This window comes from Peromyscus maniculatus, chromosome 1, assembly GCF_049852395.1.
Source record: "Peromyscus maniculatus bairdii isolate BWxNUB_F1_BW_parent chromosome 1, HU_Pman_BW_mat_3.1, whole genome shotgun sequence".
Lineage (NCBI taxonomy): Eukaryota > Metazoa > Chordata > Mammalia > Rodentia > Cricetidae > Peromyscus > Peromyscus maniculatus.
The window spans coordinates 60247436-60269357 of NC_134852.1; the positions used below are offsets into that span (position 1 = coordinate 60247436).

The following is a 21922-nucleotide window of genomic DNA, read 5'->3' on the forward strand; positions in this document are numbered from 1 at the left end:
GTGAGTTATGAAGGCAGCTGACAAGGTAACCCACAGAACTTTCCTTCCATAATTCTGATTAAAATGAGCAAAGCTATAAATGTCCATGGTTGGACGGGCCCAAGGAGGAAAAGGGTAAAAACCGAGACTCTGGATCTGGAGACAAGCTAAGAAATACTGGATGTAAACGGGGCTGCCCGCCCCCAGAGCTGCAGGGCATGGGGAGATGAACTCAGTGAAGTTCTCTGCCAACAGCGTGAGCCAGCGGCTGGGCTTCAAGAGAGAGATGCATGCCAAGAAGTCATGGCCCAAGGCCAGGAGAGAGAGGAGCCTTAGGCAGAACTCAGTCAACACTGAGGGTCGGCGATATTTGCAGAGGCCTCCTCCCTAAGCATCCTGAAAGGTTACCTGAGGGTCAGATCTTCCTAGTGAGAGCCCCTCGTTCTGCCCACCCCAGAGGCGCGGGAAGAGCTGTAGTGACCAGAGCAAGGAGCGTGCCATGCCAGGGCACCTAGTTGGTGGAGTTCCTTCATTCCTTACCTTCCTCAAACCCATCCCGGAAGGAGCCCGAGCGACTCATTGTTCTGCTCTTCTCGTCCAGAGACATGGAGCTGTTCCGGAAGCGGCTGTCAGTGTAGGGGTCGTACTGGCCATCGGCGTTGGACAGGCTGTGGGTCCTCAGCATCGTTGGGTTGGACAAGCTCATCTGGGTGACAGTGGTGGGACTCGCTGGAAGCAGAGGGGCAGAATGAGATGCTGGATATCCATACCTCTGTTTGAATCCCAGCCGGGTACCAGGCCGCGGCTGCTTATCACCGGCAGTGTGTGCGCCTGCCAACTTCACTCCCTCATCTATTTCTAAAAGGTAGTCACATCAGCATTTGAGTTACAGGCTGAGAGCTAAAAATATGGGAGGGAAGGTGGGTCAGTTCCAAAGCAAGGCTCAGGGCCTCACGTTCCAACTTGGCACGTTCAGGCAGGCCAGTGTCACCTTCCAGGCATGAGCTAATTACTCCCCGGGTTCATCTGAAACAATCCTCTGTAAAGCCAAAAGCCCAAAATAGTCCAAATAGGCTTTTGATCAGATAGGAAGCATTTGCACATGACAAGAACCTCTTGCTGCAAAGAGTTATGGCTGGGAAAGAACACCACAAACATAGGTCTCACGGCCTCAGATGGGGATCATCTCACAGGCTGCCAGGAGTGTCAGCGAAAAGGGTCACGCTTCCCTGAGCTAAGCTGAGTTTTCTCATCAAAAGTCCTGCCCATGTTAGCCATGCACACTGTATTCAAAGGTACACATTTAATAGAGTGGAATTATACCTCCGTGATGACAAGACATACACATCGTTAGACTTAAATGGAAAGTCGAGAATATTCAGGAAAGCCTGCTGTTCTAAATGTTGAGACCAAAAAAAGGTTTTTCCTTCACTGACCCGTCCTCAAGTACTACCCACATTCCGTCATCTTCAAGGAACCTCTGCCAATACCAGCGCCCAGCTCTCCTTCCCGTAACTCTACAGTCCTTGAGATCAACTCTCTTCCACTGTTTGCTGATTCACTACAAACCTTTGGACTGTTCCCTCATATCCTGTCTGTCAGGTCTGCACCCGTGCGTCTGTCTCTAATAAAGAACCCCTCAGCATTCCAGCAGGGACTGTCACAAACCCTCTCCCCGGCCCAGTGTGTCAGTCCACACATTATGTCAGCAGCAGTCATTTCCAAGAACGCTTGTTTATTAAAACTTATTTTCGGCTTGAGAAAGCAGTGAGGAATAGGCTAGGAAAACTGACTTTTCCACAGGCCCGAGAAGCAGAATGTACCCTGAGTAGTGGGATAGTATGTCCCTGCTGCAGGAAAATGACTACATGGGTGTGTCTAACCTTTAGATTTCACCACAGGAGGCTGCCATCTACAACGTCCATACAGTGCAACTGAGTCACAAAACTCTCTTATGCCGCTCAGCGGTGTTCAGGGGTATACACTTTAATCCTAGCACTTGGGAGGCAGAGGCAGGCGGGATCTCTGTGAGTTCAAGGCCAGCCTGGTCTACAGAGCCAATTCCAGGACAGCCAGGGCTACACAGAGAAACCCTGTCTTGAAAAACAAAAAGAAAAAAGAAAAAACAAACAAACAAAATCTCCCCTCCCATCCTATACATGCCATGTCCAGAATCCCAACAACAACCAAATAACCCTCTCAGACATATCAGTCTCATAAAGTTTTAAGTAAGTGTTGGCCTCATTTATGGCCATCCTAAGTCACATGTGACCTAGGGGCCGGACGTGACTGAAAGTACCCAGAACTTCGCAATTTTCTGTTTCTTTGACTGCCAAGGGCTGATCAGATACGGAGAAGGATGTGGCCGCATGCCTCCTTCAAAACACAAGATAACCTCTGCCCTGCCGAGTGGATCAACAGGGCTGAGGGCAAGAGGCTACTCACCGAGCTGGGAGAAGTTGAATCTTGTTCCAGAGGGAGAAGTGACACTAGAGCCGGAGGAAAAGGGCGAGTTGGCCGCCGTGTCCTGCAGGCCCCCGGCAGAGTGGGACCGGAACCATTCTTTGGCGTCTTCCTGCGTGCGAAGCTGGGAGGTGGGTGTATACCTGGAGACAGAGACCAGGCTGGGATGAACAGCCCTTATGGAAATGCATTCCCCACAGCTGATGAGGACTATGTAAAACGAAAAACTGTATTTAAGATGGGGCAAAAAAAAAAAAAAAAAAAAAAAAAAAAAAAAAAAATCACTACACACCCTGAAACTTATGAAGTTTCTGAAAACTTTTTTTTTTTTTTTTGCTACTTGGCTCCATTTGGGGAAAATTATAATTCCTTTCAGCTTGAGGGGAACATCTAAAGGGAGAGAGACTGGGAATGCTCAAAAGAGCCATCCCTGGGTGTGACTGGAACATGCTGGTTCATGACAGGGTCGCCTCCAAGACCCCTCCTTGACAGGAAGAACAGCAAGAACGGTTGTTGTTGGAGCTTTGAGGAAGTTTTAATGAGCTAACTGCTGGCATCTGCACACTGCAGAACCGGCGCATGGCCATGAATCACAGCAGTTAGTGGGTGGCATTCGGAGAGACCTGGGGTGCTAGTGTTTACAGTAACTGCTGCAGCTTTTCTGAGGCAGGGTCCCGTAGAGCCCAGGCTGTCCTTGGACTTGCTATGTAGCTAAAGATGACCTTCAACTTCTGATCCTCCTGTCTCCATCTCCCGAGTGCTGGTATTTCAGGCATCTAATCATGCATACTTTCTACAATACTGAGGGGTTGAACTCAGGGCTCCAGCCCCTTAACTGCAACAGAGTAACATTGAAAGGTTTCATGAGACAACCCCATATTGGTTAAATGTGGGGAAGCCACGTGATCCACCCCCTTGGGTATTCCAAAACGGGACTGGAATATTTACTGAGCATCTCTGATAGGTGAGGTCCCTTTACAGGCATCATCTCCGCGAGGCTTCAGACTTCCACAGTGCTGAGTCCTGCTATATGCTCTGGGAAGCTGGGGACCAGAGCTAGATTCTAACCCATGCTTGTCTGATTTCAAAATCTAGTCGCTTCCTACTCTTCCCATGGGCAGCATCTGGAACTTCTGCGGTGTCCACATGGTTAGGGTACCCTCAGACTTAGGGGCTGTAGAGTGGCTCTTGATCCGGTCACTAGAGGGACCATTTGCCTTTCAGGAATCTCCTACCCAATATGCGTGTGTCAAGGGAGTAAGGCAGACAGAAAGCTAGTGTGATCAGGAACACAGTTCTCAGTCTTGTTGATGGATATACACCCTTGTGAGGCACATGGAGTACCTGTATGTAGTTGTCACATAACTCCATGCTAAATACTTAGACAATCAATTTTAAAAATCCAGGGCTAGTAGAGCAGTGGGGGTGCATGTCTTTAGTCCCAGCACTCGGGAGGCAGAAGCAGGTGGAGCTCTGTGAGTTCGAGGCCAGCCTGGTCTACACAGTGAGTTCCAGGACAGCCAAGGCTAAAGAGAGAAAAACCCTATCTCTCCAAACCCCCACCCCCCAAAAAATTCAGGGCTACATAACATTAATAGAGCTACTATAGGCATGAGCACAGCATTTCAAAACATAACTACTTAGAAGTTAGCTCCCTCTTTGGGTAACAGTGGATTGTGAACATATCTCAGCTGGAGCGCTTGCTGAGGGCACAGGCAGCCGTGGGTTCAATAGGCAGCCCAGCAAAAACCAGACCTGTTGGTACACGCCGGCAATTCCAGCACTTGAGAAGTAGAAGCAGGAGGCCCCTATGTTCAAAGGTTATCCTCAGCTACACAGCAAGTTCAAGGTCACTCATGAGACCGAGTCTCCAAACAAGGGGTGACAGTGGCGTCAATCGTTTGCACATCCTGCTGACACACACGATGAAAGGCCACGGGGCAGAACTCTGCTGGGAGGCATCAACACCTGCCCTCTTGTACTGACACCGACCCTCATGCTTATAATGTTCGACAGGCTCTTAAGAACTGCGGGTTATTAACTAGAGACACACGAGACAGCAACAGACATTTCATTCCGAATTTGTTTTCATGGGGAAGAACTTAACATTTAGTGCACGGTGAAGCTGATGCTACAGATAACAAGGCTTTGAGAGAGCAGAACTGACGGGAGTCCACAGGGAGCGTGAGCAAAGTGAAGCCTCTCGCTGGTGATGGGATGAACATGATTCGAGCAATGGCGACTTAGAGCATCCTGTTTTACCAAGACAAGCCCCAACAAGCAGCGCAGGCCCAACTTACTACCGATAGAAGGACATTCTGGTGGTCCTTTTTTTTTTTTTTTTTTACTTTCCACCAAAAAACAATCATATCCATGTCTTGGTAGGTATTGATAACTGACCCAATCATTGGGTAGGACATTAAGACAACATTTCTGTTTTTTATAGCCACAAAGGTATTATTTTTTAAAAGTAGACCGTTACTATTATTATTACTATTATTATTTGGTGGTGCTGGGGGTTAAACCCATAACCTTATGCATGGCAGGCAAATGCTCTACCATGAAGCTCTATCTCTAGTCCAGAAGAAGTTAGCGTTTTAAAATGGGGGCAGCTAACAAGGCAGCATGCTGTAAGTCATGTCCTCAGATGGAAGCAGCCGTGTGTACAGACATTCATGAGGTGCTCAGCGTCCCTCCTGCAGTGCCCCAGGCTCAGGCTGCTGCCTGCCGGTTGTGAGGCAGCTCTGTCACGTGAAGCTTCACAAAGCACAGACCCTGCTCAAGCAGGTAAGCCACAATGGAGAGATGAGCACGCCAGGGCTCGGTCATCCAAACTCCAGCTGCGGTGGCCAAAGCAGGGACCCCAGCTCAGCCCAGCCCAAGCCCCCCAGTACGAGAGGACAACACAGCCAAGCTCCACGGCCACGACAGATGGCTTGGGTGCGAGGAAGGGAGAGATACCTGAGTCCTTTCTTAGGCAAAGTGTTCCTATCAAGGTGCGGGTCACTGTAGGAAAGTTAAAACACAATCAAGAACTTCAGAGGACACAAGAGGAAGCAGGGGAAGAAAGCAGGAAGGCTGGGGAGGGGCCTGAGGACCCCCAAGGGACAGACTCCCCCCACCAGCCATGCATGCAGTGCGCCCACACAGTATATAAAAGAAACCTGGTCCTGTCTGGACCCACACTGGTGCGGACTTCACCCCACACCACAAGGTGGCCTGAGCCATGAACCCCCATTGTTCCTCCTCTTCCACAGGTTCAAGACCAAGGCAGGGGCTGTGCCACCTAAGAAGCATGGCCTATGTTTTCCTGGGTCCCACCTGTGCACCCCACTCAGCTCCTCTCCTGAAACCCTGCCGCCTCTGGCAAAGGTTTCCAGAAGGGGCAGAGACTCATTGGAGAGTTTCAAGAGGCAGCAGTCTGCATATTTGGAATTCATGTGTGATGAAGTAAATTCCAGGTCCCTCTCAATGTCTCCTTGTTCCTGCCCGGCAAGGGCGTAGCCAGGAGCTGAGCCCTGGGCAGGAGCCTGGGCATGCTGGGACTTGCTGGCTGATCGAGTCAAGGCATTTGAATTTCTAAAGTGCAGGGGTTTAAAGGCTTGGTTTATAAGCCTGACAGAAACAAAGTTTGTGCTGTGGATGGGGTGAAGGGGGTTTCCATTAATTCCGTCCGCGCCCCCCCCCTCAAGCATGAAACAACATCTGCTTGTTATGTTTGGCCAAGCCACCGCTCCTCCAGAAACTCGGGGTCAACACCCATCTCGGAGGCCCACCCACGGCTGGGGGCAGACCCAGGCTTCTCACACGTTGTAAAGCCCCAGCCCTCCAGGCACGCTGTACCATTATCTTTGCAGAATACAGACACACACACACACAACACGATACTCGGAACAACATGGAGAGCCAGACTGCAGCAAAAGCCTTCCAGGGAGAAGAGCCAGCTGGGCTGGGAGGGGTGGGGTGCAGGGGAGAGACAGAGGTGAGGGCCAGGCTGCACAGTGGGTGGCAGACAGTACCCAGAGGGCTAGGGAGGAAAAAGCAAGAAGCTGGGAGGCAGGAACATGCCACGGACACCGCGGGGGATGCCAGTGAGAGCTCCTGCAGCCCTGGATGAGTGGCAGGGTTTGGGGTGGCCACCCACTTGCCACCGTTCCCCGGGCTTTAGCGGACAGTGGAGCAGACCCTCACTGGCATGCCTGGCTATCACAGAGGACACCAGAGCCACAGACACAAGCGGGAGCCTCCGGCCAACAGCCTTGCACAGAACAATTGGCTTGACGACAGACACAGGCAGAAGAACCCAGAGGCTCAGCAGATCTACGATGTCATTACCTGTCCTGTTTCCTGGGCAGAGTACTTCTGCAGAACTTAGGGCTAGCGGCAGGGGAAGAGAGAGGGCTAGAAGTCCAGGCAGGTAGAAAACAAGAGAGTGAGCATTAGATGGAAGGAAGAGGCACTGTTAGACACAATGGTGGGTCAGAATACTTTCCTCATTCCCAAGACTGACCCCGGCCTGCTTCCCCATGTCTGCTCCAGATACCAGACACATCCCAAGACTGAAGCAGAATCAGGGCTCCTAGGAATCTTGCAGATTCTCCATCTCTTACCACTGTGGCCAGCAGCAGGGTGGTGACAGGACAGCAAACCTCCCCAGCTGCTCCCAGGTCACCCACTCTGCGTACTAAGTTACATGAGAAGGAGTAGCTGAAGCTGACAGAACCCCAGCAATCGTTGTCAGTAAGCTGACAAACCCATTCCAATGCTGAATGGCATTTCAGACAGTGGCATAGATTGGTCCTCATCTAGTAGCTCCGAGCACCAGGAACATCCGAACGGAAAAAAAGAGATAGCAGGAAACAGCCAAGATCAACTCCAACCCAAACTGGCTTAGACCAGGAACACTGATTAGAAAGATCAAAACCAAGCTGGGCCCGGTCGCACACACTTTTAGTCCCAGCACTTGGGAGGCAGAGACAGGCAGGTCTCTGAGTTCAAGGCCAACCTGGTCTAAAGAGAGTTCCAAGACAGAAAAGCCAGATGGAAAAATAAGAAATGAAGAAATAAATTAAGAAATAAAGAAATAAAGAAGGAAAGAAAGAAAGAAAAACAAGAAAACAAGAAAAGGACAAAACCTCCCAGGCAAAGGCCCCTGGATCCCTAATCATCTGCCTCTGTCTGGGGAAGGACATCCTCCTGAGGTATAGCACCAACCTTTCCGACAGTGTGGTCTTCACACTGCTGGTGCGGACAAAAGGCATCAGGGAATCTTCCTTAGCGGAGGTGACTGGACCAGGGGAAGAGTTGTGACTCAGTCCCCCACCGCTGCCGAGGGATATGTCAATGGACTCGCAGCTCGTATGCAGGCTGCTAACGGACTGGAAGCCCAGGCCATCCTTGCTCACTGCCGACGAGCTGGTACCCCAGGTAAGGCTGTTGGAGGGGCCCGAGTGGGCTGAGCTGGGGCTGGAGGCTAGAGGAGACTGGTTGAGGTCCACATTCTTACTGTAGAGAGGACTGCTGCTCCCACTGCTCAGGATGCCACTGCCTGAGGGAGACTCTAGGTTACCTTGCTGGGTCACAGTGGCATGAGGGTTGGAGATGACCACTGCACTTTTCATGGTTTCGGCTGTGGCGATGGGCACTTGCTTGGTAGGCTTCCCACCAAAGAGTCTGTGAAGAGACAAAGGGTTGTGTGGGACAAATACCTGGGCCCAAGGTGTGCAGAGCTACTGGAGAAGGCTGGGGCAGAGGAAGGAGTGAGGCCCCTGGAAAGGGCAGTCGTCTTTCCTGCAGACACACTAGAGTCTCCCTAGAGAAAAGCTGGCGGTTAAGTGGGACTGGATTTTGGTGCTTCCCAGGAGCCTCTTTCTAGCTCTAGGCTGCAGCCAGGACACAGCTCTAAGTCCAGGTGAGAGGAACGCTTTCCACAGTTCTAGCCACATGCCTCCATGATCCTGCGTCCCTTTTCTTCTCTAAATAGAATAGCTAGAAGCTTGCCCCAACCCAGGAATCTTCTAGAAAGAAAAGAGTTTCTTCTTCCTGTGACACCAGGTATGAAGCCTTAGGACTTGGTTTCTTTGATCCCTCAGCATAATACAAAGAATCAAGACCATAAGTTTACACCTGGAAGGAGCCCAGGAGAGAAGTATGGACACAAATATATATATATATGTGCAACAGAAAGCCAGAGGACTTGTGTGAGCCAACACTACACACAGAAACATGCTAGGTCCAGAAGACATTGGACCTGATGTACCGGGCACAACCGTGTCTCTGAAACAGACGCACAGAAATGCCATGCCATGCCGCCTCTGCTCACTTCTGCAAATGTGTCATGAGTACACAGAGGCCTTCTCTTCCAAGGGCAGACAGCTCTCGTGACACCAGCTCCAAGCCAGAGGGTGGACCATGTTCTAGAATGCAAGGGCCTTACCCCACCCTCCAAAAGTAGTGAAGGGGGTAAGTGGCCCTGAAAACCGGCAAGAACGCTACATGTTGTGACAGGCAGACTTCTTTTTGCCCCTCAGCCTGGAGTGATTTGAGTTTGACCTTGATCACCTGGAAACAGTCCCTCCAATCTCAGTATCTGTATGGCATGAGCAGATGTATAACCCTCACTACAATATCTAATGGCAGGATCAGGGAATGCACTATTCTACTCTGGAATCTGGGCATCAGGATGCTTACATACTCTTAACAATAGGACCTCCCGATTAGGGGGCAGCTGATCTGATGGCCACTTTTCATTGTTAGAAAGCAAAGATGAGAACCACGTTTGCCTGGCTTCCCATCCCATACACAAAGTCACTCGGCTAGCTGTATGAATGCTTGAAATCTTGAAGGGACTTATCCATCTCACTCCACAGGGGGCTTCTCCTTGCCACACAAGTAAATGCACAGTTGGACCACCAGAATGATTTAGGAAAAGCGAGATTACCCAAGCAGGGTGTACCTGAGGAACCATGTGCTTTTAAAGATTCCTGTACACTAGCTTGAGGGCCCAGCCAAATGCTGTTGTAGCCTCCAAAGGGAAGACTTTAAGACCGTGTTTAATTCTTCTACTAGAGGCAAACGGCAGAGAAATATTTCATTTATGTGGTAGTGCGTTAAAACAGCAAAGCATAGCCCACAGGATGCTACCCTTAAAAATTAATGATTACTGGCATCTTAATAATCAAGTCTAGACAGGGCACACCACATGGATTCCATCCACCTTTATGTGGGATGCTCCTTCTGGGGTCTTCAGACATCCCTGCTCAGCCTCAAATATGAGCTCGGGGGCTCATTTCTATTTTAACACCCTTTAACTTTCCATCCTGGGGCTGGTTATGACCCAGAAGGCAATGTGAGAGCTATACAACTGCCATTCAAAAATGGGCCAATGGCACACTCCTTTAATCCCGGCACTGGGGAGGCAGAGGCAGGTAGAGCTCTGTGAGTTCAAGGCCAGCCTGGTGAGTTCCAGGACAGCCAGGACTAGGTAAAAAGGCCCTGTCTCAAAACAACAACAACCAAAAAACAAACAAACAAATAAATAAATCAAAGGGTCCAGTGAATGCATTAAAAGGACTGTTAAAGGACACCCTTCCACAATAAGAATTTCCACCAAGTGCAGAGATGAGGGAAGACATGCCTTTCAAAGGGATGTCAATTCCCCTCTGTGAGAAATTATTCTGTTTTTAGAGGTTTACATAAAAGGAAAAGGAAGAGTGGGGCTAAAGAGATGGTCCCCTGAATAAACCCCTTCCAGCCAGGCAGGAGGACCAGAGTTCGGATGCTCAGAATTCATGTGAAGGATGGACAGGTGTGTGGTACCCATCTGCAATCAATCCCCAGACTAGCCCAGCCCTGGGTTCAGCAAGAGTCTCTACCTCAGTAATTAAAATGGACAGTGATCAAAGAAGACACCTACTTCAACTTCAGGCCTCCATGTGTTTGGGCACATGTGCACGTGACCACTCACATGTGAAATACGCTACACACACTTACATATATGTAACAGTATTTTAAAAAGCTAACATTTCAAATACTGTCCATGTGTTATAAAAGAACAGATGGTATTGAGATAAGAAAACAATACACCTGCATCCCATGAGCTAAACTCTGGGTCTGAAAGTGTGCCGGGAACCCACCCTTACTGTCTCCGCTAACTTTCACTGGATGCCTTCCATAGCCAAGCACAGCCTCAAGATGAACTTTAGTAGGAATGCTGAGGAAAGTCCCAGCAGCTCCAATGAACAGATGAGGGAACTGAGGCAGGGTTCAGAAAAGCAACTGGGGAGCTAATTAAAAGAGTCTGAGTCTGAACTCAAGAAACATGATTCTAGAACTTTCTGTCTCTCATCCCAGCATGGGAAGAATAACGCACAGACTGCAGACCTGCAGGTGAGAGCTGGCCTTGAATGCAGCCTTACCAAGAACTGAAGTGCCACAGGTTGCTTTACGTCAAAGTCGGAGTCTATTAGCCCAGGGCGCCAGGCTACATACTCTGGCCCCGCTTGGCTCCATGCTTTTCTACTTGCTTACCTGCGGAGCGTGGGAGAGGCCACATCTGAATACTTGGTCCCTGGCTGCAGAGTGGCCTGAGCTGAGCTGCACACTGGCTGGGTAGCTGGGTTTGCTTTCACGGAGTTACAGGAAGCCACGCTCTCGTTGTCTGAAGAGATGCCTTTCTCCTTGTCTGTCTGGTTGACGAGCCCTGGCAGAGAACTGCCCAGGGATGTTTTGGAGGGCTCCCTCAGCTTGGGCACTGGCAGGCCTGCGGACTTGCTGCTCATGTTAGAGTCGATGCTGCTGGTGCTGCATCGATTGCCTGCCCCATTCCGGCTGCTGGACTTGCTGGGCCTAGGCAGGCTCCGGTACTGTAAGTTCGTCCGGGAGCTGAGAGACAGGTACCCATCATCCTGGTTTGGGGCTCCATCCATGCTCGTCTTCCGACCAGTGGACCGACCAACAAGGGCGGATGACTTGGGGATTTTACCCAGTGTGGCAGACCTGCTGGTGATGGTGGCCCCGCTGGCTGTGATCATGGCCAGCCCAGCGGCAGAGCCACTCTGTTTCTTGAATCCAAAGCTGTTGGCATTGGCAGTGGGTGTCCTAGAGCTGCTGGGAAGGGTTTTCTTGGATTCATCCCCACTGCTGCGGCCAGCATCCGATGGGGAGCGCTTGACCTGGGAGGCTTTGGGCGACAGCCTTCCCTTCTCAGACACCTTGGCATCATCTGTTTTTCCTAAGGGAGAAACCAGTGAGGTCAGATTAAGAACCCGACTCTGCTGGCTAGTGTGCTTAGGATGCAGACCCTTCTAAAGACTTTGATCACCCTGTTTCCTAAAGGAGAATAGTACCCCGAGGAGGTCAGGAGAGAGAGAGAGAGAAAGAGAGAGAGAGAGAGAGAGAGAGAGAGAGAGAGAGAGAGAGAGAGAGAGAGAGCGCTTTGCACAGTGATAATCTCGTCTGCTGCTGTCACTGAGGGCTTTTTTAGGAGGGGTCACTGATTTTACTCTTTTCCAAGCAGTCTATGCTGGCCTAGAACAGAGAAAGCCAGGAAGCTGTTGGTAGATCCACAGGCACAAGAGACTGTGCCATACTTCGCCCTCTTGCCTCATGTCCATGACATTGACCCTGACATTTCCAGGGGACAGCGTACAGTATCCCAGTATGGCCTTGAGGAGCCAGGACTAGTGTGTTAACTGGCTGGTGAGTGGTGAAGCCAAATATTGAGCCAATTGGTACACAGTGAAAACAACCCGCACGGAACCACAGTTGGACTCACATACACATTCCTCCTCAGCAAGAGTGAGGAAGGAAACCTTCAAGGAAGCTGTTGTGGGGGCTGGGAGAGCTGGCTCAGTCAGCACAGTGCTTGCAGTTGTGGTAGGGTATACTGATAACCCTAGTGCTGGGGAGGGGGGGGAGAGGAGAGAGGTGGAGATAGCTCACCAGCTAGCCTAGACTACTTGGTGATCTCCCGGCCAGTGAGAGACTCAAAAAAAAAAAAAAAAAAAAAAAAAAAAAAGGTGGAGCTGGGCATAATGGCGCACACCTTCAATCCCAGCACTTGGGAGGAAGAAGCAGGAGGATCTTTGTGATTTTGAGACCAGTCTCATCTACAAAGTGAGTTTCAGGACAGCCAGAGCTAGATAGTGGGACCCTACCTCAAACAAACAAACAAACAAACATAATAGGTAAATGGATGGATAGATAGATAGATAGATAGATAGATAGATAGATAGATAGATAGATAGATAGATAGATAGATAGATAGACAGACAGATTATAGAACAAGAAAAAAGGTGAAAAGAGCAGATGATGATGTGGAGGAATGCACCTGAGGTTATCCTCTGGTGTCCTTATGCACACTCATACATGTACTGGCATACACACATTATTTGTGTGCATAATACCACACACACATGCTCAGGAACGTTCATACACACCATAGAGATGGTCTGGCTGTGAGCAACACAGCAATCTGAAGAAGCCACTTGTAATGTCCCCACTGAAGTCATCATGATTTGGGCCTCCCACTCACCGGTCCCCGGTGTCTTCAGTGTGCCTGTGGGAGCTGATGGCTTTGTCCTCGGCATGGTGATACCCACTTCTGCTGTCATGCCTCGCCGCCACGAGCCTGTCTGCGAGATGACGGGATTCTTCTTGCCAGACACACTCTTGTCCGACTCATCTGACATGTCTGAAGGGTTCCGCCGCCACTTGGAGCCCGGCTCCATCTTTACACCACTGTCGGAGCCCCCATCTGACTTCTTGATGTCCTCGCCAGACCACAGGGAAGTCCTCTCCACCTGGGAGTGCTTCTCCGCGTCAGTCTGTGGACAGACATGCACTGAATTAGAGCTCACCCATGCAGGCCATGCCCATACAGGGACTGCCTAAGGACTTTCAAAACCTCAGACATCTGCTGCCTTGGTGAGAAAGTCACAGCATCTTCTGGTTTTATTCTTTTCAGGGAACGACTGATAGAGAAAGAAAAGAGTGAAGGGGTGGGGCAGAGCGGGCCAAGGGCCCCAGGAGGAGAGCGGGCAGAGCAGAGAGGAGGTGATGGGAAAGGGTCCACCAGCCCTGACTCTGAATCTCCACTGGCACCAGCCTGTCCCTTTGCTCCACATCTCCCTGTCAATCCTCTAGCAGGGAGATCTCTGCATCTAGTTCGGCAGACAGTCTAACACCCGAGAGGGAACGGGCCAGCATGTGAACTCCACCGATCTGATCTGTGAAGCTCTCAGCTGGCAATAGCCACGGTGCCCTCTCCCGCCCAGCTTTGTCTCTGAGCTTTGGATCCCCTCGATGCGGCAGTCTTCAGACAAGTAAGATAATTAGGCCACTTTCTTTGGAAGAGCCTGTCCTGCTGGCCATGAAGCCCGGGGAGAGATAGGCGTGTGTCGTTAATGAACTGCAAGGCTGAAGGACACAAAGGGAGCTGGAATGCTCTGGGGCCTCTGGGGCCTCTGGGACCTCAGGCTGGGGGGAGGGTGTTGGAAGGGAGAAGTTTGTACAATAGGAAAGGGGAAGTCAGCAATGCTCTTGGGCTGACCACTTTGAGAAACAAGCCCCCTATATAAGCTGCTAGAGGGGGCCGTGCCGGCAAGGTGGGAAATGACTGTGAACTGGGCAAGACCGGGCCTGAGGCACGCTGTGCAATAGGACAAATGCCTTCCTATAGAGGGCTGACAGGATGAAAGCTCAGTGTAGACCGGAAGAGGAAGATCAACCTCCTCTCTCTCCCTACCTGCCCCCTGCTCCCCTGTGACTGCCACCCACTCATTGCAGACACACACACACACACACACACACACACACACACACACACACACACACACACACGGAGCCTCAGCCACATACCAAGTACCAGAGATGGGTCATGAGCAGGGACAACTAAGACATACTCAGCCATGTGAGGGGTGGAGGGGAAGCTCAACCAAGGCTTGGGAACAACGAACGCATAGCTGCTACACACTTGAGGTATGGTACACCCGACAAGACAATCCAGGCACAGGTTGGTTAAAGCCAGTCCGAAGGCATGCAATATTACTGTCAAGATCTTAAAAATGATGACGTCATTTGAAAGATGAACACAAACTCAGTGACCCCATCCCGTTTCCTTCCAGATCCTTCTGCACTCACTGAACTAAAGTGAACTTAATGCTCACTGTTGGCTACATGTGAGGTAGTGTCTTAGAAAACATCAGATCAGTCCCCATCCTTCATGGAATTGACGGTCATCAAAAGCAGCAGTGATGGAATACACAGACATAAATACATGTACGACTGTGAGATGTGATGGCCACCATGAGCCAGGGAAACTATCTGTACTGACAGTACTTCAGAGAATATTCAAAGCCTTTGCCTCATGGAGCTTACATGTGAGCACACCCTAATACAGATATGTTCTAAGACATCCTGAGGCTGTAGCACCTTTTACAGACTTGACCACTGTGACATTTGTTTTTTAATGTCTGTAGACCTCTTTCCCACAATCACATTGTAATGCAGTTAATAACAGTGACACTCAAACCTAAAGCTTACTGGACATTACAGCACTCCAGGCACAAGTTAATATGCTTTTAAAAATATGTGGGCCAGGGGCCTGTGAGACGGTTGGGAACCCACGTAAGGGTGGAAGACAATAGCTCCACAAAGCTGTCCTCTGAGATCCATGCGCTCGTCGTGGTATATGTACATACAGAGAGAAATAATGATTTGTTTTTTTTTTTTGTTTGTTTGAGGCAGAGTCTCACTATGTAGCCCTGGTTAGCCTCTCCATGAAGAACAGGCTTCGCTCAAACTCAAAGAGATTCACCTGCCTCTGCCTCCCAAGTGTGAGAATTATAAACATGTACTCACCATGTCTGGCTACAATAAAAATATAGTTTCCAATTATTTAGGAAACACATGCATGAGGCTGGGGGCATCGCTCAGCCGACTGAGTGCTTGCTTAGCATGCATGATGCCTGGGTTCCCCCAATCCCTAACAGCATAGAGACCCAGCGAGGTGGCATGCTGTGATCTCAGCATTCTGGACACGGAGACAGAAGTACCAGAAATTCTAAGTCATCTTTGCTAGGGAGTTTGCGGCCAGCCTGGGCTCTATGAGACCCTCGTTGGGGGCTGGGGGGAGAGAGACAGGGAGAAACAGAAAGAGACAGACATACAGAGAGAATACAATTCATTATATTTCTCAGCAAAAACCCATGAGAAAATAACAGAATACTGAGACACTGAGTGGAATAGAAACTTGCCCAAGCTCACACAATGAGGAAAGCATTGTGGGAATTCTACTTGTCCAATTGCCAAGCTCATAATTTAACCACTGTAGTACAGTGCAGTCCTTGACTATAATCCCAGAGATGCAACCTTCTGCATCCCTCGGGGTGCCTACTAAAAACACCCACACCTGCCAGACCCCCCTTCTACATGCAGTCTGGCTGTCTCAAGCCCAGGCCTAGGGCAGCCTGGCCCCTGCGCCAGACCCTAGGACAGACTCCAATTTCATCAATAACAGAGAGTGCCCCAGTCCCCAGCCTGGGGCCTTCTTTTCTCTGGTAGAACAGTGCTCCAATTATCACACCTCCCCTAACTTGGTGCAGGGTGAGAGCTCTTCCAACCTCCTTCTGCACAGCTGGGTGTTTGTCTGGGACATCTTGACAGGTTTGCAATCACACATGCTTAGCAAATCCTTCTGGAGCCATGTGTAACCATGGGTGGTATCTCTTGGATGTGGAAATGGAAGGAGTCTGTTTCTCGGTTCCCAGAGCTTGCAATAGGAAGGCCAGCAGGTCAGCACACTGGTGGCACCACCTCCTTTTGAAGCTTTGATGTCTCCTTGGTCATCAATGGGCAAGCGGGAAGAGGGAAGATAAGCCAGGAGGGACCTTGGAGTGGAGGCCAGTGTTCCCAGAGGGGGAAGTCTGGCCCCAAAGGGGAAGGGCAATGGCTTTAGAGCCCAGTGGGCTTGAGTTCCAGCACTGGCTGCTGTCATTCACCGCTGTGTGAGACCTCGGGTTCCTTCCCATCTCTAAGACTGTTAGACTGGGTGTCAGATGGGATTGAACAGAGCCCCAAACAGAGAGCTGATGGTGAACTTAAGAGCTAAGCGTGGAAGAATTTCATAAACAGCGGCTCTCCTCACCAAACTCTCCAGCTCTGAGAATCCCAGCGCCCCGCTGTGTCTTTAGCATTTATCTCCTCCATGTCCTGCAGACCTAAAACAGAGTTTTAGCTGCCTGAGCCTCTAGATACTGAGTCCCCTGCAGGATAAGATGCTGAGGGGGGCTTTAAGTTGGAGCCCCCCAAATATAAAGAATTACAGCAGCATCACCTGCCCCTTGTGTCCCCAGACACTGCGACCCTCAGATACTTTCAGCTCATGCTTTGAGGTTGGGTTGTCAATCACGTACACACCTTCCATGAAAGCACAGGTTTGAAGAGAAGTAACTAGCCCGAAGTCAGAAGCAGTGGCTCCCCGGGAGGTAGACTGGGGAACCTGCCATCCCGATAGCCTGGTGTCCAGAGGACACCAGGACACACAGGACAACAACCCTGGCCACATTACTCAAAATTTTGTTGCCTTCAGAGGTTAAAAAAAAAAATAAGTAAGTAGACTGACAGAGAATTGTATTTTTTGCCCACTGTGAATTTCATTTAAAAACAACAACAAAACCAAAAAAACAAAGCGAATAAAACTTTAGGCATTGAAAATGAAAGAAAATCTTGGCACAGGCAGCTCACCACCCCAGCACCTGGATTAGTGCCTTCCACAAATTGTGGAAGACTCTGAGCAATCAAGGACTGACTGTATAAAGAATGCATGACAGGCATAAGTGTGTTTGCTAAAACCCTGCGCACCAACACGGTGCCCGAAGAACAAGATGCTGCAGAAAGGAAGGCAGATTGCTTTGGAGCTACAAGCCAAATACACAACAGCATGCTGCCCTTTGAATTACCATCACAGATGCAAGAGGGAGACAGAGAAAGGCTGGCAAGGCACAGAGAGAAAAGAGGGGCCTCTGAGCAGCTCACCGGCGCACACTCTGGGAGACGCATGTTCAGAGCAGGTATGCTGCAGACATACCCCAGGGCGCAGGTCTGCTGGCCGTGATTTTGTGGACGAGAAGGCAGAGGCTCTAGGAGTCAGTCTGACTGGATCATCCCAGGGTGTCACAGAGTGAAAAACTCAACCCCAGAGCACTTGACTTCTGATGCCACAGTTGGCACTTGGACTCACCAGCTCTCCTAGAGGTGGTCATACGGAGGGGTTCAGGTCTGACTCAGAGGACTTTGTCTCTCACACTGAGCCATGAGCACAGGGGCTCGGGGTACCCATAAACAGGCCATGAAGGCCTTGTGGGGCAGCTCCTCAGTGTCTCAGTGGAAACAGTCCCCTCAGGGAAGCTTCACTCCCAGTGATCCATTGATCACACCTTCTCCATCTGCCTCCTCCTCTTTCCATCAGCACACGGGGTAGCTCCTTGCGTTTTCCAGAAAAGAAATTCCCTTCTCCTCAGATGGGAGGCCAGGCAGGCTGTGCTTCTTGTGGGAATACCAAGTCCTCTCTTGCCTCATGTGTCTTGCCTGGCAGGCTGTGCAGCCCACTCGCCCAGGGTAAAGCACTGTGTGACAAGATCCCCGAAGAGCGTACCAAGGAGTGGGAGGGTGCAGGCACATCTTCCAGACTCAATCCACTCAAAGAGGGGTAATGGCCCTTAGCATTCCTGACAGCCTGTGGGGGAGGAGGCGCAAGGCTGCCAGAATGTGGAGTCAAATATTTTGAGATGCTCCCTGGACAGGAACAAAGGGAATGTCACGAAAAGTCCATTTAAAAGCACCGTGACAATAGGCATGTCGGTAGCCAATGCTGTAGCCAGCATTTCTGCCACCCAGACCTACTTCGGCTCTCATTTTAATATTTTAAATTTGGGTAGGTTTGTAAGGGAGCAAATAACAGACTCAGTTAATAGTGAACCCTCATATCCCTTAAAAATTACTTCTGATCTTGGTTAAGACCTCTGTGTAGTAGCCTTGAAACGTCACCCTGCGACATCCGTAAGAAGAAAGCAAAGTGCTGGTCAAAGAGGCAAGGCGTTGGCCTGCACCAAGTTCAAATGCTTGTGTGCGGAAGCCATCTCATTTGGCATCAACGGGGGCTGCAGACTAACTTCTGCTGTGGGAAGGAGGCAGACAGGAGGGATTTCCAATTTGGTGTCCCAGATCGCCCTGATCACCCCATCATCTGCAGGGGTGCCCCGGGGATTTGTGTACTTCCTATGGCCGGCCCACCCTCCAGGTGGCGACCCTCCTCCACTCCTCACCTCTGTATCTAAGGGCAGTCTGGAAGCTTGGTGGCTATTGTCATCGTGAATACAGAGTGAGCGGCAGGAGCAAAGAGAAAAAGTGATACTGATACTTAGTATCCAGCAGGGACTGAGGCTGGCTGTGTGGCACTAACTTGTGTCTGGTCACCAGTGGGTGATCATTCTCAGGAAGTATGGCTTAGAGTTCATTTTTTAAATACGATTATTTATTTAGGTGTAATATGAATGCTAGGAGTGTGTGTGTGTGAGTGTATGTGTGTGTGTATAATTTTGAGAAAATGTTTTATATATCACATAGCCCAGGCTGACCTGAAACTATCTCACTCACTATAGTGTGTGAGTGTGTGTGTGTGCGTGCGTGTGTGTGTGTGTGTGTGTGCGTGTGCGTGTGTGTGTGTGTGTGTGTGTGTGTGTGAGCATACATGTGCTTGGCCTACAGAGTCTAGAAGAAGGCATGGGATCCCCTGCAGTTAGAGTCACAGGCAGTAAGAGCCTCCTACCGTGGTGCTAGGAACTGAACTCGGGTCCTCTGCAAGAACCACCTATGCTTTTAGCAACTGAGCTATTTCTCCAGCCCTTGTAAGTGTGATGTTCATGTGATAACGCACAGAATCTCAAGTGCATTGCTTGAAAAATTCCAGAAAATCAGCATACTCACACAACAACCACTCGGGTCAGGATGCAAAGTATTTACCCCAAAATCTTGGTGCCCCTTCTTGTTGTCTGGGTAACACCAACACCAACACACCACATGCACGAACGCACGCACGCACGCACGCACGCACGCACGCCTACTGCAATTTCTGGCTAAAATAAGAGTGCAAGAAATATAACAGGTGACCCCCAAAGCAATGCCAAAACACTTGCCCAGGTGGTGTGCAGCTACGTCTCTGTAGGGTAGAAACAATGCCCACATTGCTAACACAGCCTTTCTTTACCCCTACCTCCCCACAAAGAAGAGGCACCCTTGGAACAGAGGCTTCCAACACGGCCCCTACCTGTACAGAGTAAAAAGCAACTGAGGAGGAAGAGGCATGGGAGGGTAGGAGCGGGGAGAGGGACAGGGACATGCTGGTGGTTAGGGGGTGGTATTCCCAGACTTTCTCAGTAGCTCACCCAAAATATCAGCCCCCCAAGAGATTAACCCAAGCCAGAAGTGCCACAGCTTGTGCTGGAGACAAGCCATGAGGATGAGACCATACTTCGCCTTCAGTAAAATAGCCTTACAGAATGAAATCCCGCTACTGAGGAATACAGTGAGCGCCAAAAGTTGAGTCCACAGAAATGGAGCTGTCTGTGTTTGAAATGTCAAATCCTAGAGTAGAGGAACTGGCTGCTGGCTACTGTGACACACTGCACACAGGTGACCTGTGTCAAAGAGTTTGCTCCTGCAGAGACACAGCTTCTCGCCTTCAGGATCTAGGTACATGTTTTCATGTGCAACCATACAATTAAAAAAATTAAAATCAGGTATAGTGGTGCAAACACGGGATCTCTACTCTTAAGGCAGAAGAAGGAGGATTCTAAGACAACCTGGACCACATTAAAAAAAACTCTCAAAAACAAGCCAGGTGGTGGTGGCGGTGGCGCACGCCTTTGATCCCAGCACTCGGGAGACAGAGCCAGGAAGATCTCTGTGAGTTTGAGGCCCACCTAGGCTATAGAGTGAGTTCCAGGACAAGCTCCAAAAATACACAGAGGAACTCTGCCTTGAAAAACCAAAACAAACAAACAACAACAAAAAAAAAACAAAAAACAAACAAAAAAAAACAACCCTCTCTCAAAAACAAAGAAATGAACAAAACCCAAACCAAAACCCTAAACAAACAACAACAAAAAAGGAAAACAAGAAAAGGGACCAGGGATGTAGCTCAGTGGGAAGAACAGTCTCCAGCATCCTCACAGCCCTAGGTTCAGCTCCCCAATGCTGCATAAAGGAAGATGTGTGTGAGTCACACCTGTTACCCCAGCACTTGGGATGTGGAGTGGGGATCAGGAGAACTTGTCTCTAAAAAAATGGGATGCTATTTATAATAAGAGTGATTAGTGTAGGCGGAGCAATACACAATAGATACACAATAGCAAGGGATGTGATCCACAGATGCCCCAACAGTTCCCAACCTCAGGCTGGGACATACTGACTTCCCAATATAACGTTCTGAACCTTTGTTTTACTCCCTAGAGATCAGACCAGTGCTCACAGACAGCAATGGCTCATGTGGCAGAGAGCATCCACACCAGGGGAGCGAACAGCCCTTTGCTTACTATCTGAAAACTTAAGAGTGGGTGTGCACTTATGCAAGGCTCATGGGTGTGTGTGAACATGTGTGAACACACATGTGAAGGCCAGAGGACACCCTTGAGAACTCATTCCTCAAGTGTTGCCTGCCATTTTTCTAAAATAGGGTTTGTCATAATTGGGACCTTCCTATGGAGGTTAGGCTGTCTGGTCAATGAGCCCCGGGGATCCACCTGTCCCTGCCTCTGCAGCATTGGGAGTTCACATGGCCACCACCACACCCAGATTTTTTTTTAATGTGGTTTCTGGGTATTGATCTCAGGTCCTCGGGCTTGCATTTTATCAACTGAGTTCTCTCTCCATTCTCTGCTTGTTTGTTTAAAAACAGACTGAAACTGAGGTCCAGGGAGGGAACAGGGTCTCTTCACTGTTACAAATTATGCATGCATGGGAAACCCCCAGCTGGCCGGGCCAGGGTATCCCACTCATGCAGGGAACCATGCTGGCATGTTGGGCAGATGCAATGGCAGGCTGATGGGTGACCCACTCCATGCGGGCATGGCGGTGGGTACACATTCACAACCCAAATGCCACATCTGCGCGTAAATGGTTTATTTTAGAGAGACAGAGAGAGGATAGGAAAGAGAAAGAAGGGAAAAAGAGAAAGAAGGAAAGAGAGGGGGTGCACACCTTGTGGGAGTGGGGGGGGAGGGAGAGAGAAGGAGGAGGAGGAGAAGAAGAAATAGAAGAAGAAGGAGGAGGAGGAGGAGGAGGAGGAGAAGAAAGAGAAGGAGGAAGGAGGAGGAGTGGGGGGGGGGAGTTTTTTCTGTCAGAACACAGGGCGGCACCAAGGGGTGGGATTTCAAGAGGCGGATCAGAATATTAACACTTGCACCACAACAGTAAGGGCACA

The 21922-nt window shown here is 49.9% G+C and overlaps 1 protein-coding gene across 15 annotated transcripts in view; it reads right to left on the minus strand.

The window, feature by feature from the left end:
- Nav2 (neuron navigator 2) overlaps positions 1-21922 on the minus strand; it is a 654337-nt gene that overhangs the window by 53435 nt on the left and 578980 nt on the right. For 8 of the 15 annotated variants that reach the window (XM_076543375.1, XM_016008376.3, XM_076543371.1 and 5 more), the window contains 7 exons: positions 12977-13268; positions 10972-11674; positions 7657-8115; positions 6778-6843; positions 5404-5448; positions 2425-2585; positions 520-708 (listed from right to left, as the gene is read on the minus strand). In XM_076543375.1, the coding sequence (XP_076399490.1) occupies positions 520-708; positions 2425-2585; positions 5404-5448; positions 6778-6843; positions 7657-8115; positions 10972-11674; positions 12977-13268 (1915 nt within the window). The remainder of the gene's footprint in view (positions 1-519; positions 709-2424; positions 2586-5403; positions 5449-6777; positions 6844-7656; positions 8116-10971; positions 11675-12976; positions 13269-21922) is intronic. The other 7 variants (XM_076543382.1, XM_076543365.1, XM_076543401.1 and 4 more) reach the window with 4 other exon arrangements.